General features: G+C 38.1%; 1 protein-coding gene across 1 annotated transcript in view; it reads left to right on the top strand.

The window, feature by feature from the left end:
* ARHGEF7 (Rho guanine nucleotide exchange factor 7) overlaps positions 1-17,421 on the top strand; it is a 277,670-nt gene that overhangs the window by 216,883 nt on the left and 43,366 nt on the right. The window contains exon 9 of the mRNA XM_007942392.2: positions 14,135-14,257. Within this exon, the coding sequence (XP_007940583.2) occupies positions 14,135-14,257 (123 nt within the window). The remainder of the gene's footprint in view (positions 1-14,134; positions 14,258-17,421) is intronic.

Raw genomic sequence — 17,421 nt, 5'->3', positions numbered from 1 at the left:
AACCCAAGAACCAAGAAACCCCAGGGCTACAGCCAATGAAGGAATAGACATAGCCTAGATCCCGGTTTTGGCTTTCAGCCTCCAGAAGTGTAAGAAAATAAATTTCTCTTCATTAAAGTTACCCTCTTAGGGTATAGGTGATTATCAGTTTCATTCCCCTATCTCTTGTTACTTCTTTGTCGTCTTTCCCCTAGCCTGGTGGTCTACTTGTTATCTTATTGGTATGCTTTCCTTTTGAGCATACTAGGATGATGCTACTGCCTCAGCTGTTACCCACTGTTCTCACATATGTAGTGTCCTCCTCTTGTCCAAATAGATTACTTTCCTTTATTTCACCATAACTTATGGTTAGACCAGCTGTTTTCAACCTGGGGTAGTTTTGTGGCACCCCCACCCCCCACCCTCAAGGGACATTTTAGGTTGTTACAACAGGGGAAGGAGTGGTTGGGGAGAGTTGCTACTGGCATTATTGCTGAGATTGAGTGCGCTTTTCACTTTGTATTCTATTTCACATGCTACCACCAGACTCGTGTTTTTTGCGATGTAGTTTTAGTCTTATCCCTTCCATATTCAGAAATTTCCAATAGCTTTGCGGTGTTTGCTTACCCAGTTCGACTCCTGCTGACATGCAAAGCTACCTGTAGCTTACTTTTAGCTTGCCTCACTAGCATTTTTTCTCAATATTCTTGCTGTTTCTGTACCTTCAAGTCCCTGGGAGGTGCAGACTGTTAACATGTTGGGCTGCTAACAGATAGTTTGAAAGTTCATACCCAGGAGCACTTTGGAAGAAAGGCCGGATTATTTCCTTCTGAATTATAAGCCCTTGAAAACTCTGGAGCCCATGGAGTCACCATGAGTTGGAATCTGACAACAACTGTTTTTTTCTTATCCCATACAGACTGGATTATTTACTTTCTCTAGTTATGGGATCACAGAATCTTAGAATTTTAGAGCTATGAAATAACATCTTAAAAGTAATCTAGTTGGACAGAGGGAGGAGGTGGCCATGGGGAGGAGAGTGGGAGGAGAGCTGTTGCACTGTTGGAGATTGCAGTCAATATCGTGAAACAGAGTGTATGTGAACTGCCGTATGGAGGATGAATTTGCTCTGTAAACTTTCACCCAAATCACAACAAAATTTTAAAAAGCAGTAATAATAATCTAGTTGATTCACTTTGTGAAGAAACTGAGACTCAGAAAGGGTATGTGGCTTTACCTGAAATATGCAGCTTGTAAGTAGTAGAAGTGAGATCAAAATTTACATCTCTCTAATTTCAGAAAGAGCTCTGGTGGCATGGTGCCTAAGGTATTTGATTGCTAACCAGAAGGCTGGCGGTTCAAACCCACTAGCCACTCCTTGGAAGGAAGGTTGGGCAATCTACTTCCATGGTGATACTGCCTCGGAAACCCAAGGAGGGGTCCTTATGGGTCAGATCTGACTCAATGGCAGTGGGTTAATTTCAGAAAACAGACTCTTCATAATATTTGAACATTATGTGCCCAAATTTCAGTTTGCAATATTCTGAAAATACTATGTTTCACGTGGCAGATCCTTACGAAAAAAGAAGTTACTAGTTTGTCATTTGATAATGCCTACTTGCATCTTTTGATTATTAGTATTCTGATGACTTACAAACTGTATTTGACTGTTTGCTCTTAACTCTCCATAGAGACATGTTCTTTTCTTTCTTGAAAGGCTGACAGCAGTTTTTGAGTATCTTATATAATTGAAACATCATATTTAGTCTTACACTAAATTTACCTTTGTACTTGTTTTATATTCCCCAAAAGATTGTAGTTATTTTAAAGGTTGAGGCTGTTTCTTACTTTGTTTTAAAACTGTTCCTAGTGCCTTGAAATGGTGTTTAATCAATATTGTTGTTATGTGCTGTCGAGTTGGACCCCACTCATAGCAACCCCTCCTTAGGTTTCCAAGGCGGTATCACTACTGAAGTGGATTGCCCAACCTTCCTTCTGAGGAGTGGCTGGTGGGTTTGAACCACAGCCTTCTGGTTAGCTGTCAAGTGTCTTAGGCACTATGCTACTAGAGCTCTTGTTGAAATTAATTTGCTGAGTCTGTCACTATCCTGCAGACAGACAGTGGCTACTCCTGAAGGCTATTAAAAACCCACTTAAGAGGCTCCACGCCTTCAAAAGGGTCTATTAGCAATGCAAATACTAACTTATTTGACTTCAAAGAAGTATAACTAAACTGTAGAACCCATAATAAGTAACGTATGACACATTCAAGGTTTGGAAACTTGGCTTAATTAAGTTAGAATATTGCTGTCCACTAGTACTTCCTGCATTAAAGAAACTGTTCTCTATTCACACTGTCCAGTGTAGCAGCCAGTGGCCATATATGGCTTTTGAACATTTGAAATGAGGCTAATACAACTGAAGAACTAAATTTTAAATTTTATTTAACTTAAATAGCCCATGTAGCTGGTGCCTCATGTTTGCTGAGGGCTGCTAAATTGAAAGGCAAAAGGAAATGACAGAATAAGCAGATAAAACTAGTTCTTATCTGTATAGGATCTATTTATAATATTTACCGTAAGACTTTTGAATCCTCATCCTGAAGGTTTCTTGTTATTTTGGGCCGTGGCCTCTGCTGTTGAACACTTGGCTGAATCTGTACATCTGTGTTTCCATGTATCTGTTTCACCTACAAATGGCCGGGACAGGTCTTACTCAAAAAGAAAAGCTTTCAGAGGGTAAAGAGACACAGATCTTTCTAGATTGAGGATGATTGTCTCTTTCTCTCTCTCTTTTTTTTTTTTAAGTTCAGGAGAAGGAAAGAGACTAATATATGGAGAGTATTTACTGTCATTCAGACATTGTGATGTTTTTGTATGCATTAACTTTTTAAATCTTCATCGTAACCCTATGGGAAATATTTTTTTTATTTGTTTCACTTTTTTATTATCTATATTATATTTGGGAGCTCTGGTGGTGTAGTGCCTAAGGCATTTGACTGCTAACCAGAAGGCTGGCAGTTCAAACCCACCAGCCACTCCTTGGAAGGAAGGTTGGATGATATACTTCTGTAGTGATACTGCCTCGGAAACCCAAGGAGGGGTCGCTATGAGTTGGGTCTGACTCGATGACACATAACAACAAGAACAACACATTATTTGTGTCTTACCTCTACATATTATTTGTATTTTAGACACAGATATTTAATCTTACATCCAGTACTTAGTGGTCAGTATCTAATATGCAAGTCTATTCTGAAGCTTATGGTTTTAAAAACTGCCATTATCTAAAGAAGAAGGTAAGACCAACTGTGAAAGTGAAAGATTTGGGAATTAGAGGAGAGTGAAGAATTAAAAATGAGCTTTCATGGAACTTAGAATCACTATTATAACACTTTTATTAGCTTCTTTTATGGGACAGATGGCAACATTATTTCCTTATACTTTTTATTCTCCACACCTATTATAGCAGGCACTTTGTTGTTGTTGTTACTTGCCATCGAGTCGGCCCCGACTCCTAGCGACCCCTCCTTGGGTTTCCGAGGCAGTTATCACTACGGAAGTAGGATTGCCCAACCTTCCTTCCGAGGAGTGGCTGGTGGGTTTGAACTGCCAGCCTCCTGGTTAGAAGTCAAGTGCCTTAGGCACTATGCTACCAGAGCTCCTAGCAGGCACTAGTCCCCCTGTAAACTGTCTTCAGTTGTTTGAATAGGAACAGCCTCTTTGAGGCTTGGTAAGGAATGAGTAAAAATTGTGGCATAGCAAAAGTTAGTTAAGTTAGCATTAATTTTTAGTGGCCTGCAACAGTGTCTGGTTTGGTGTTTAGAACATGAAACTTATTTTGTGACCCAGCAGTTGTCTATAGTTATGTGACTTTTAGGTGCTTAGCAACCTCAAAGTAGAAAGTACAGATAATTAAAGACCAGAAATTCACAAAGTATGTTTCTTAGAACAACAGGAGGAAAAAGATGGATCCATAGGAGGCAAACCCAAAACTGTTTGTTTCAGAGAACTTGCCAGAGATGGATTCTGAGATACATGGAGATAGGGAAGTCATGTGGTTAAGATTCTGAATGGAGTGTCTGGGCAGACCAGAGGATAGGTAATAGTTGTCTTCAGGTGAAAGGCATTGAAAAGCATTCTGGGGGGCAACCAGAAACAATTAGAAAGAACAGTCCTGTTTAAAAAGAAAACAGCAGAGAGCAGGAGCAAAGAGGCTAACCATGAAGTTCCCCACAGGCTGCCGTAACTGGTTTTATTGGCTAGGTATGTGTGCCTTGTTTCTTTATCTTCTCTTTCTCTTTCCCTCTTTCTGCACTTGATGTCTAGTCAGCTCTGACTCAGTGGTGATCCCATATGTGAGAGTAGAACTGTGCTCCACAGGGTTTTTAGTGGCTGGTATTTGGGAAGTAGATGGCCAAGGTTTTCTTCTAAGTTACCTCTGGGTGGACTTGAATCACCAGTCTTTTGGTTAGCAGCCTAAATGTTAACTATTTGTACCACCCAGGACTCCTTAGGTATTTTAATGGTACCACTTAGCCTGTGACAGTAGCAGTGGGAGTGAACTGAAAGAATTGAATGGGATAGAGGTACTAGAGAATCAGGAGGAGAAAGAGCAAGTTTGGTGTGAGTGAGAGAATAGAAGAGGTAAAACGGCAGCAGGTTGTAGCTAGACATTATGATTTGTGTTTTCATAGAATGCTTTTCATGAATGACAGTGGTTAAAATCAACCAGGGAAGTGGCTGAAATGGAACTCCATAGGGGTTAGTGAGCTTTAGGTTAGAGTGTTGAAGAAGTCAAAAGATGACATCTTAAGGAAGGTGATGGAGTGTTCTGGATATCAGTCATTATGTGTGATTTGGGGAGCAAAAGCTACAATTTGGGTAAAGAGGAAGTTACCCAATTGATCTATGTTTCAGAAAAGAAAAAAGACAGCTTGCATTGGACATAACTAAAAGGGACCAAACCAAAAACCAAACTCGCTGCCATCGAGTCAATTCTGAGTTATGGTAACCTCTGTTGAGTTTCTAAGGCTATAAATCTTTATGGAAACAGACTGCTTCATCGTTCTTCCACAGTATGGCTGCTGGATTTTTTCTTAACCTTTTGGTTAATAGCCAAATGCCATAACCACTACACCACCAGAGAGAGGTCCTCCTCACTAAAAAGGATGAGGAAAGATAAAAGGCAGTGGTTTCACACATGAATAATACAGAGTAAAAGAACATACTAAGACTGATTTAATTAGGAATGATTGTACATGAGAGCATTTGTGATATTAGGCAGTAAGATGGAAATAATAGTGGAAAATGGGCTTCAGGGACAAGCTATGTTCTGTTCATTAATATATTTCTGTCACTGAACATAATGTTTGGTACCTAGCCTTCTAGATAGTTGTTAAATGGAGAACATGGACAAAGAAGTGTCAAGTAAGCAGAATTTTATAAATTTAAGGAGAAAACTACCCAGTTCTCTGACTTCATTTGGAGTGTGGATGTAATGTTATATGCATCTAGAAACTGGCTTTCAGTCCGACTGTACCTAAGAGAAGTAATCTTATACTTGAATATGCCAATAAAAATACTGTTTTTTTTTTGTTGTTGTTGTTGTTGTTACTGAGGAAAACACAAGATACTACCTATGAAAATGATGAATATAATTCTTTTTTCTTGATGGAGGCAGGGTAAAAGTTGTTGATATTCATTCAGGAAGTAGTAAATATTTTCTGAATGCATAGTATGTCTTAGACTCAGTGGTAAGTATGAAAGTCATAAAGTTGAATAAGACCATGCTTCCCACCTCATAGAATAGAACTGGGTCAGTAAAAGTATATACAAATGTTGAGATATTGGTGATGTAACAATTGCATGTACAGGTTACAGTTTGGGAACTGTGGTAGTTATGTTTGTGTGTCAACTTGGCTGGGCCTGGTTGAGTGGCTGGACAGCTGGTGGTAGTTATTCCCCATGATGGGACTGGCAGTCAGCTCCATGGTGGGATCTACCACAAGTAGCTGAGTAGCTATCTTTGGGAATGTGGTCTGCTTCTTGTATTTAAGGAGAAGCCTTGGTAATGGTCTATAGACTGTGGCACGCTTGGACCCTGCACGTAGCCGTGTCATTGCTCAGCAGCCTGCTATGCTCTGCCGACCTTGGGACTTACAATGGACTTAAGTTAATGGCCTGCTGTGTGGTTTGGTAACATTGGGACTGTGCCTTTTTCCTTGTCAACCTTGGGGCCTCTCAGCCTCAGCAGCCAACAGCTGTCTGAGTGAAGAAATGCCTCTAGCTCCAGTGGGCCGGGAGCAGGAGGCAGAGCTGGACCCCAAGGTTGAGGGGCTTTCACCCAGTCTGTAGACACTTTGAACCTGGACTTAACGCCTCCAAATTGTGAGGGAATAAACTCCTATTTGTTAAGGCCATCCCATTTGTGGTATATTCCTTTCAGAGCGGCACTAGATAACCAGAACAGAATTAAAGGATGGAGTGGTCCAGTTATCATGGAATTGAGTCATAACCTTTGAATGAAATTATGAAAGATAAGTGGTCATTTGGTAGGTGGAAGAAGTCAGGTAAGAACAGTAGGAGAAGGAGCATAGGGGTATGTGGTTTGAATGTAGGTTGTAACACACAGGAACTTGAGAAGTGACTAGAGAAGAAGGCAGAGACTAAACCACCAGGGCTCTTTGTAACATTTGTTGGAGTTGGGGAATAAATGGAAAAACACTGAAGAGTTAAAGACAGGGTAACATGGTCACACTTTCGTTTTAGAAAGATTATTTTAGTTATAGACGATAGATTGGAGAGGTGTAAATTAAAGGTTCTGGGACCAGGTAGGAGATTATTTTACAGGGTACCAGAAATAATCAGGGCAGATAGCAGCAATGGCAATGAAGAGGAGAGAGGAAAAAAATAATACCTTTCTCTTTATTTTGGACGTTCTTCCTATCTTTCAAGTATTTTCATTGTTGTTTTGGGGAAGTAGAGCTCTTGTCCAACTTAAAAGTTATGTTTTCAAAGTAAAGTATTATGAAATGTGCAAAGACCTGAAGTTAGAAAGCCAAAAAGAAATAACATGCTCGGCATTTCTCAAGCTGAAAGAACTGAAGAAAAAATTCAAGCCCTGAGTTGTAATATTGGAGGATTTAATGGGCAAAATATTGAACAACGTAGGAAGCATCAAAAGAAGATGGAAGGAATACATAGAGTCACTGTACCAAAAATAATTGGTCAGTGTTCAGCCATTTCAGGAGGTAGCATGTGATCAAGAACCAATGGTATTGAAGAAAGAAATCCAAGCTGCACTGAAGGAAGTGGCAAAAAAACAAGGTTCCAGGAATTGACGAAGTACCCAGGGAGATGTTTCGACAAATGGATGCAGCACTGAAGATGCCTACTCATTTATGCCAAGAAATTTGAAGACAGCTACATGGTCAACCAATTACAAGAGATCCATATTTGTGCCCATGCCAAAGAAAGATGATGCAACAGAATGCAAAAATTACTGAACAATATCATTAATATCACATGCCAGCAAAATTTTGCTGAAGATAATTAAAAAACGGTTGCAGCAGTATATTGACAGGGAACTTTCAGAAATTCAAGGTGGATTCAGAAGAGGTTGTGGAATGAGAAATAACATCACTGATGTCAGATGGATCTTGAATGAAACCCGGAAATACCAGAAAGATGTTTAGTTGTGTTTTATTGACTATGCAAAGGCATTTGACCATGGGGATCATAGCAAATTATGGATAACATTATGAAGAATGGGCATTCAAGAACACTTAAATATGTTCATGAGGAACCTATACATAGACCAAGAGGCAGCTCTTTAAAACAGAACAAGGGGATGCTGAATGGTTTAAAATCAGGAAAAGTGCACATCAGGATTGTATCCCTTTACCATGCTAATTCAATCTGTCTGCTGAGCAAATTATTGAAACTCTGGCTATTTGAAGAAGAACATGACATCCAGATTGACCAAACACTCATTAACATCCTGGGGTATGCAGATGAGACAAGCTTGCTTGTTGAAAGTGAAGAAAACTTGAAATAGTTGCTGATGAAGACCAAAGACCACACACTTCAGTATGGATTACACATCAACATAAAACAAAAATCTTCACAACTGGGCCAATAAGCAGCATCCTAATAAATAGAAAAAAGAGTTTTCTTTTTGTTTAATGTTATGCCTTTGCAGGGAGGTGGGGAAAGAGGATGGAAAGAATAGAGCCATGCCAGAGTAGCTGTTTATACAATCCAGTCTGTTTGGTAAGATTGATTTGTTGCTACCAGAGCTGAGTGATGGAAGTGTGAGAAATATGATTCCAGTAGCCTTGATTTAGTAGCTCTCCATTTCTTCTTACACAGTAAAAATGAAGGGTAGTAACACAGTGGTTAAGCATTCGGCTGCTAACCAAAAGATAGGCAGTTTGAACCCTCCCAGTGGTTCCATGGGAGCTTTGGCCGTCTATTCCCATAAAGATTACAACCTAGGAAACCCTGTGGAGCAATTCTGCTGTGTCACACAGGGTCTCTGATTTGGAATCGAGTCAAAGGCACACAGCAGCAGCAACACCGTAGAGGGGTAGGCTTCAAAGATTCCCCCTGCCAAGATTCAGGATATTTAAAGCTATCCTTTTGTTCAGTTTCCTAGGAAATATCTTCTGCTGCCCTCTTGTTGTTGTTGTTATGTGCCGTCGAGTCAAACCCGACTCATAGCGGCCCCTCCTTGGGTTTCCGAGGCAGTATCACTACGGAAGTAGGATTGCCCAACCTTCCTTCCGAGGAGTGGCTGGTGGGTTTGAACCGCCAGCCCTCTGGTTAGCAGGCAAGTGTCTTAGCCACTATGCTACCAGTGCTGCCCTCTAGTGGTCCGTTATTGATCATTCTTAGGCTTCTGTACTCATCCACTGTCACTCCCCTGATGACCCAATTTATAACTACTGGTTATAAACGGGGGGTGGGGTGGGGGGTATTTTTCTCCCCAGAAAACCATTGCAAAATACATATGTAAAGGCTGTTATAATTATTCAATAAAAAGCCAACTTAGACAATCACTCATTCACTAAAGAAAGTGACTAAGAAGATACAGACCCCCGAGGGCCCCTTGAGACTGTCTTCTCTCTCTCATAGACAGTGCCATTGCTTTTGTTTGATCTTTAAAGTACTCTTGTCCTTAAGTGTTTGCCATTGTTTTTATTACCTCAATATCCAGTCTGTTTTGATGACAAGAGAAATCATTATTGAATTATTTTCAGCAAAATTTTACTTATGGTGATATCTTGTAATGTTCACTCAAATCTTAACACTTTCCATGGTTTCATAGTTATATATTTAATGATTCTTTGTATCAGAGTTTTTTTTTTTTTAAAGCTAGGGAATAAAATCCTAGCGATTAGAACATTCTTCTGATCTAAAAATTGAAGTGCAAACGTCTAGTGGAAGTTGCCTTGTAAAACAGCTTTGTTACGAATATATGTTAAAGTATGCATTCTACTCTGTATGCCTAAAAAGGACCTATGCATTTGAGTAGCATGTACATATGTGTGTTAGGTATGGTGAATTTCTAAAATTGATGGTTGGTTAAAACTACAGTTCTTTTAGACAATGAACTTTTGAATAAATTATGTGTAGTAGCCATGTCATTATTACATTTCAAGGAGCCCTGGTAGCTCAGTGTTTAAAGTGCTTGGCTACTAACCTAAAGGTCATAGGTTCAAACTCACCACTCTCTCTGCAGGAGAAAGAAACCTTGGAAACACCTATGGGACAGTTCTTCTTTACCCTGTAGGGTTGTTGTGACTCAGAATTGACTTGACAGCAGTGGATTTGGGTTTTTTGATTGAGTTATTATATTTCATTACATTACATTCTTTGAGTTACAAGAACCAATTATTCTTTAAATAGCACTTACACCCTCATTTTTATAGTTATTATTAAGTACCTCTGCCACTCAGCTGTCACTTTGTTGTGCTACCGTGGCTTGTATGTTGCTGTAATGCTGGAAGCTGTTCTACCAGTATTTCAGGTATCAGCAGAGTCAGTCATGGTGGACAGGTTTCAACAGAGCTTCCAGACTAAGGCACACTAGGAAGAAGGACCTGGCAATCTACTTCTAAAAAAATTGGCTGGTGAAGATCTTACGACTAGCAGCAGAGCATGGTCTGATATAGTGTTGGAAGTTGACCGCTAAGGTAGGAAAGCACTCAAAATACAATTGAAGAAGAGCTACTTTCTCAAAGTAAACATGGATGGAGTAAAGCTTTTGAGATCTTCATTTGCTAATATGAAGCTGAAGAAAATTAAAACAAATACCAATCGAGATGTCTCAACAATTGGAAGTACTTATTCGTCTATTTCAAGAAATTTAGAAGACAGCTGCCTGGCTGACTCACTGGAAGAGATCCATATTTGTGTTCATCCCAAAGAAGGGTGATCCAGTAGAATGCAGAAATTATCGAGTACTATCATTAATATCACCATAAGTAAAATTTTGCTGAAAATAATTCAATAATGATTTCAGCAGTGCATTGATAGGAAACTGACAGAAATTAAAGCTAGATACAGAAGAGAATGTGGAATTAAGGATATCATTGCTCTTGTTGAGTGGATCTTGGCTGAAAGCAAAGAATACTAGAAAGATTTTCACCTGTGTTTTATTGATTATGCAACAGCATTTGGCTGGATCATAACACATTGTAGATAACATTGCAAAGAATGGGAATTCCAGAATATTTTATTGTGTTTACACAACTTATACATAGACCACAAGGCTGTTGTATGAACAGAACAAGGAAATGTTGCATGGCTTAATATCAGAAAAGGTGTTTGTTAGGGTTCTGTCCTTTCATCATATTTATTCGGTCTGTATGCTGAGCAGATAAACCAAGAAGCTGGACTATACAAAGAAGAATGCAGCATCAGGATTGACTCATAAACAAGCTTAAATATGCAGATGGCATAACCTTGCTTGGAGCTCTGGTGGCATAGTGTCTAAGGCATTTGACTGCTAACCAGAAGGTTTCAGCCACTCTGCAGAAGGAAAAGTGGGCAGTCTACTTCCGTAAAGATTTACTGCCTTTAAACCCAAACCCAAAGGGGGTCACTGTGAATTGGAATTGAACCTTGCTTACTGAAAGCATCAAAGACTTAGAGCATTTACTGATGGAGATCAGAGGTTCCAGTTTTCAGTATGGATTATACCTCAATGTAAAGAAAACACAAATCCTCACAACTGTACCAATAAGCAACATCTTGATAGATTCCAATCTTTAGTATGGATTACACCTCAATATAAAGAAAACAGAAATCCTCACAACTGGACCATGAGACACGGAGAAAAGATTGATGCTGTAAAGGATTTAATTTTACTTGGATCTGCAATCAATGCCCATGGAAACAGCAGTGAGGGAATCATGTAATGTACTGGGTTGGGCAAATATGCTACACAAGACCTTTTCATAAAGTGTTAAAAGTAAAGATGTCACTTTGAGGACTAGGTGCACCTGACCCAAGCCATGGTATTTTCAGTTGCCTCCTATGCATGCAAAAGCTGAAGAAAAAATGATGCACTTGAATTACGCTGTCGGTGAAGAATATTGAATATACTGTGGACTGCCAGAAGAACGAACAAACCTGTGTTGGAAGAAGTACAGACAGAAGCAAGGATCACTACACTTTTTACTTACTTTGGATATGTTATCAAGAGGGATCAGTCCATGGAGAAGGACATGCTTGGTAAAGTTGAAGATCAGCAGGTAAGAGGAAGACCGTCAACAAGATGGATTAACATAGTGGCTACAGCAGTAGACTCAAACACAGCAATGACTGTGAGGATGGCATAGAACTGGGCAGTGTTCCATTCTGTTGTATATTGAGTTGCTGTGAATCCAAATCAACTGAATAGCACCAAATAACAGCAACAATATATGTACTGTTGTCTTTATAATACTAGAAAAAAATTCACTGGTGTGTTTAGAGTAGTCAAGAGGAAAATCAGCCTCACTTTTTTGCGTTTGATATGTAGCATGCTAAGTATCACATATCAATAAGAGACTTAATAATCCTAAATTGAATGAATCTACAAGCCTGGTGATTTATGGGTTTACTGTGCTCAGTTTTATGTGGTAGAAGTAAGTAGACCCCTGGATTCTTGTTTTATGTCTTCCTCAGTCTACGCCTAGCCCTTGCTAAGCAGTGATTAGCATAAGTGGAAAAAGAACTAGCTTCCTCTGCCTTCAATTAGATCTTGGGCATCAGAGTTGGAATTTGGAGGTGTCCAAGTGCCTCAGTTTATCTTTAGAACAGCAGCTTATTACTGAGAGGGCTGATGGCTATTAGGTTTCCATTAGGAGCTCTCCTGTCCATTTTTGGGAAAGACAATCTCTTTGGTTTTATTTCTCAGTGTTACTCATATAATAGACCTAGAAAGAACCTTGACTACTTGGATAAATTACCTCACCTTAAATGATAATATCAGGTGTGTATTTTTAGTTTACAGTTTAGAGTCAGAGAATGTTGAGGAAAGATAGATGAGTTTTCTGTCCTGCCCTTACAGTTTGGTTATTAATAATAATGCTCTAACTGGCCATCTAACCATCTCTTATTTATTTATTTATTTTGCTATAATAATAATTCTTTACATTTGTATGATGTTTTTAGTTTACAAAATATTTTCATATACTTGATATCATCTAATCTTTATAATTTTTGGAGATAGGGCAGCATATATGTATTTACAAGTCTGGAAATTGGGGCTTAGGAGAAATAATTCACTCAATTTACATAACCAGTGATGGCGCATGGATTTGTCCAGGGCTTTAGATTCAGCATCTGGGATAGTAATTTGCAGTGGGCAAAGAACTTGGGATGTTGCCGGAAGGAGAGGGGGAGAGGTAAATATCCTCTTAAGCTCCCTGCTTTCAAGACAAGTACCCCTGCTATCACTGTTATCCTCAGCTCTTGTCTCTAGAGAGTGGACCTTTACTCTTCTGCCAGGGTCGAAGAGGAGATACAGAGATCTGTGGGCCTCACTGCTTAAACAAACATTCAACCAATTATTTGTTTTTGTCCTTTACCCCTATTATCCCAAGTACCTGATGCTACTAATTACTGAGACTCGGGGTTCTTTGGATAATTGGCTTTTTTCACTGCCACTTAAGATTCAGATTTGTTGAGTCTGCCAAGTTACTACACTCACCCATCCATATTTGTTCATTTTCTAAAACTTATTATTGTCTGTTTTTGTGTTCTTTTTGTCTTTGTGAGTTTGTACGTTTTTAAAAAATGACTTTAGTTGTCATTATAGTTTGGATTTGGGAAAGAGAAAGGAGGCTAATATATGTGTTCAGTCTTTGTTTTAGTTTCCTAGGGCTGCCATAACAAAATACCACAAACAAGGTGTCCTTAGTACTTTGCTCTCTGAAGGACCTTTGGGGAGAATGTTCCACGCTTTCTTTTTAAGCTTCTGGTTTTGCCTGCATTCCTATGTGTCTCTTCTCTTCTTATTAGTGCACCGGTCACAGTTGGATTTAGGGTCCACCCTACTCCAATATTGTTTGATCTTAAGTAATTATATCTGTAAAAGCCCTTTTTCTATATAAGGTCACATTGTGAGTTCTGGGAATGACATGAATTTTGGCAGGAACTGTTCAACTCAATACAGTCTCTAGTCTTTAACTTGAAGTGAAAGATGGCTTTTGTATTTGATTTCCTTCTACACTGAGAGCTCTTTACTTTCTCTTGTTCCTGTCTTGATGCTAATGCTAATTTGAAGTAGAAAACCTTACAGGCAGAATAATCATGTTTCATAATTCTTTTAATTTTATGCAAAATTTAAGTCTTCATGACATCTTTCTGACTTTTGGATTCTTAATTTTGCTGTACACAAGTCCTGGTGGTCTGAATACTTGGGGAAAGAATTGGGATTTAGCGCACTACTCTGTAGCAGTACTTCTTTCATTGTAATTTCTTCTCCGTGTTTGATTTATAGTATAAAGAGATATATTCTGAGATTTGTGTGTTTTGTTTTCATAGATATGGTACAGAGAGAGGTCTTACTAACTTAATCAAAATACTATGTTTGTTACTTGACAGTTTTCCTTCTGTCTGTAAAACTAATGATTATGTTCCTCTGTGTTGCATGTATTCAGGTTGCCTGAAGCTCAACAGAGAGTTGGAGGCTGCTTTTTAAATCTTATGCCACAAATGAAAACCTTGTACCTTGCGTATTGTGCCAATCACCCATCTGCAGTAAATGTTCTCACAGAGCACAGGTATGTACAGCAAGATGTTTTTAAATAAAAAGTAGACATCTTGGGGCACTTTCTAAAACATTTCTGTTTCCCTCCGAAACTTTGTGAAATACGATCTTAATATCACTTGATTATTAAAAGATACGTTTTTAAAATTATCCCTCAAAAGTGGTACCAGAGAAGTACTGGCAAGATGAGATTTTTTAATAAAAGAAAATGAAGTTTTTTGAAGTCTCCTCTTCAATCTACAGGTTTTTGAAAATTCAGTTGAAAGAACTGGTAAGTATTCTGGAATGTAATGCAAGCTAAATCAAGGCTACTGGAATCATATTTCTCTCAGTTCATAAAACTGGAAGTACCTGAGACTGAACTAGATATGCTGTATGAGAAAATGTCCCATTTAAGATTAGTATTAGGTTTTGTAGGTAAAATATTGTTGTTGTTGTTGTTGTTGTTTGCCATCGAGTCGGCCCCGACTCATAGCGACTCTTCCTTGGGTTTCCGAGGCAGTATCACTACGGGAGTAGGATTGCCCAACCTTCCTTCCGAGGAGTGGCTGGTGGGTTTGAACCGCCAGCCTTCTGGTTAGCAGTCAAGTGCCTTAGCCACTATGCTACCAGAGCTCCTAGGTAAAATATTAGAGACCATTAACTTTTTTACTTGAAACAAAATGAAAAGAATGTACTGATAATTTTCTTGTCTTAAAAGATAAGGCAAGTACAGAGAAACCATATATTATATCTGTTTCCTGAGGCTTTGAAGAAGAAACTGCTTCGTTGTCTCAGTTATTGAGGTTCTCATAATCATTCATAAGTACAGATATTGAGAATTGAATTCTGGTGTTGTATTAGGTACTATCCAAACATTTAGAGAGCACAGAGGCTCTGTTTTTGCTTCTAAAAAAAGCACAATCTTTTTTGTTAATAAAAAATTATAAATATTTTAGAAAAAATTAGATGGTTTCTTTCAAAAACAACAGTTCAAAAATTTTCAAAACCGTACATGGCAAAATTGTTTTTGTAGTATCAAGATAAACACCATTGTACTTCTGATTTAAGTATTAACTTCAGCTTACTCTCAAGAAAATGTTTGAACTTAAAACTTAACTATTTTGATAAACAAGCATTGCTCAGTTGTTTAGAAATTCAGTTGGGTTCAGATGTAGCATCAACAAGAGTGCTGGATTTTATAAGAAGTGGTAGTGTAGTGTAGTCATTAAGGAGAGTCCCTTGGAATCAGTTAGACCTGGTTTTGAATCCTGACTGCAACTTTCAAGCTGTTTGACCTTGGGCAAGTTACCTACCTCACTTGTCTGGGTTTCATTTTGCTTTTCTGAAAGTACCTTTTCAATAGGGTTATTATAAAACATTAAGGACACAGTAAATGTTCAATTAAGTGCTACTAATTTTGTTGCCTTCTATTAAAAAAAAAATGACCCATAATATTTACTGTTTCTTCAGGATGCTTAAATGCTAAATGGTAGAATAAATTTAACTTCCCATTTATCTTAAAGCATCTTCAATCTTGAAATGAACCAGCAACCTATAATAAGGTGATGGAAAAAGAAAGATTTGAATACACAGTAGTTAAAGAAAAGGAAACCCTTCTTCAACCTTTTTGGTCTTCCTGTTACCACTCTCCCTTCTGAAAGTATACGCTACATTAGAGATGTATCTTTCTTAAATTATGAAGTATGTATTCAGTTACATGCTGTACTGTCTGCTTCTGGGTTTTATAAATTGAACAAAATTTCTACAAAACACAGCTATTACTACTGCTGAAAATTTTTTAGGAATTACTGATGCAGTGAAGGGAGAGATAAGCAAAAAGCAGGTAGAATGATAGCGTAAAGCTGTAAAAAAAAATTTTTTTTTTTCTTTCTCCTTTCTCCTTTTTGTTATTTTTTGAAAAATCTTCAAAGGTGGAGTTGGAAGTGTAGAAAGTAGATGGTGTAAACAATTTTGGGAGAATAGTCTAAGTAAGTACTTTTCCATGGAAAAAGTGAGCCTCTTTTCTAAAGTTGACATTTAAAGCAATTTAGCTGTTTATGTTACCTAAAATGTTAAGATGTTAAAGGGAAAAATTTGTCAAGTGTGTGCTGTCTTTAGTCTGCAGCATTACCTTAATAACTGTTTTGTATCATCTCTGTAATGTAAGCACAGCATTTTCTCAGAATAACCAGAGTAAAAAATGCAGATAAGTTTCTGAATCTAGAAACTCTTTGCACTGCCTCCATTTGGTATATCCCAGAGTTTGGAAGTGGGTGGACTTAGGTCCTACTACTCTGAACAGCAGTCCTGGAGTAAGTTGCTTTGGAATTCAGCTCTGGGATTCTAAGTCGTAAGAAAGAGAAAAGTCCCTGAGGAAGCCAACAGTGCCAGATGTCAGACAGGATGCGATGCCTCTGTGCCCTGCTCAGACGTTCGAGCAGTGAGAGTTCCCACTCTGTCTACTACAAATCAAATCCCACTTCAGAAGCGTAAGTTGATGAATTGAGACTAGAATTTCATTTGGTTGATAGTTTTTCTTCATGATCACTATTTTTTTATACTTGGATTCTTAATTTGTAATCTCTTGCTTTCTTCCCTACGTTTGTTAAAGTCTTAAAGCTCCTGTACATATGGGTAGATTAGTCTTTTTGTATTTGAATGTAATTTTTAAGGATTAATTGTTGTATAGTGGTTTAAAGTTCAAAAGTTTTATTTGCTGTCTCCTTCATTGTCCTTTGTATTAGTTTTAATTCTAAGTATGAATCTTACTAATGCATATACAGAATAACCAATTTCATAGAATTATAACTAATATGTATCTTTTGCATTATCCTACAATAATAGATATGGCATTCTTGTTCTTAGCTAATTGTTTTGAATGAATTATGGGTTTTATAATTTAGTATGTATAAAAGTGAATTTTGTTGTTTTCCCCCCAGCAGTTTGTTACTTTTTGCTTGGCTAAATGAGACAATTTCCATTATGTGTGTCCCTTTTGTTATTCTCTGCAGGCTACAGTGCCATTTTAGTACATACAGAAGAGATACACTGTATAAGGGTTGCTAGCATCAGTAGAAATTAAGTAAGCTGAAAGGGCCATTGTTTTTGTCAAAATAGCTATTTTCAGCTTTTTTTTTTTTTTTTTTGGCATGAAATAAAAAACAAACTAAACAGTCAATTATAAAGATTTATAAT

Source organism: Orycteropus afer, unplaced genomic scaffold, assembly GCF_000298275.1.
Source record: "Orycteropus afer afer isolate SDZICR_OR568_19922 unplaced genomic scaffold, OryAfe1.0 scaffold00089, whole genome shotgun sequence".
Taxonomy (NCBI): Eukaryota; Metazoa; Chordata; class Mammalia; order Tubulidentata; family Orycteropodidae; genus Orycteropus; species Orycteropus afer.
This window is presented reverse-complemented; position numbering and strand designations above follow the sequence as displayed.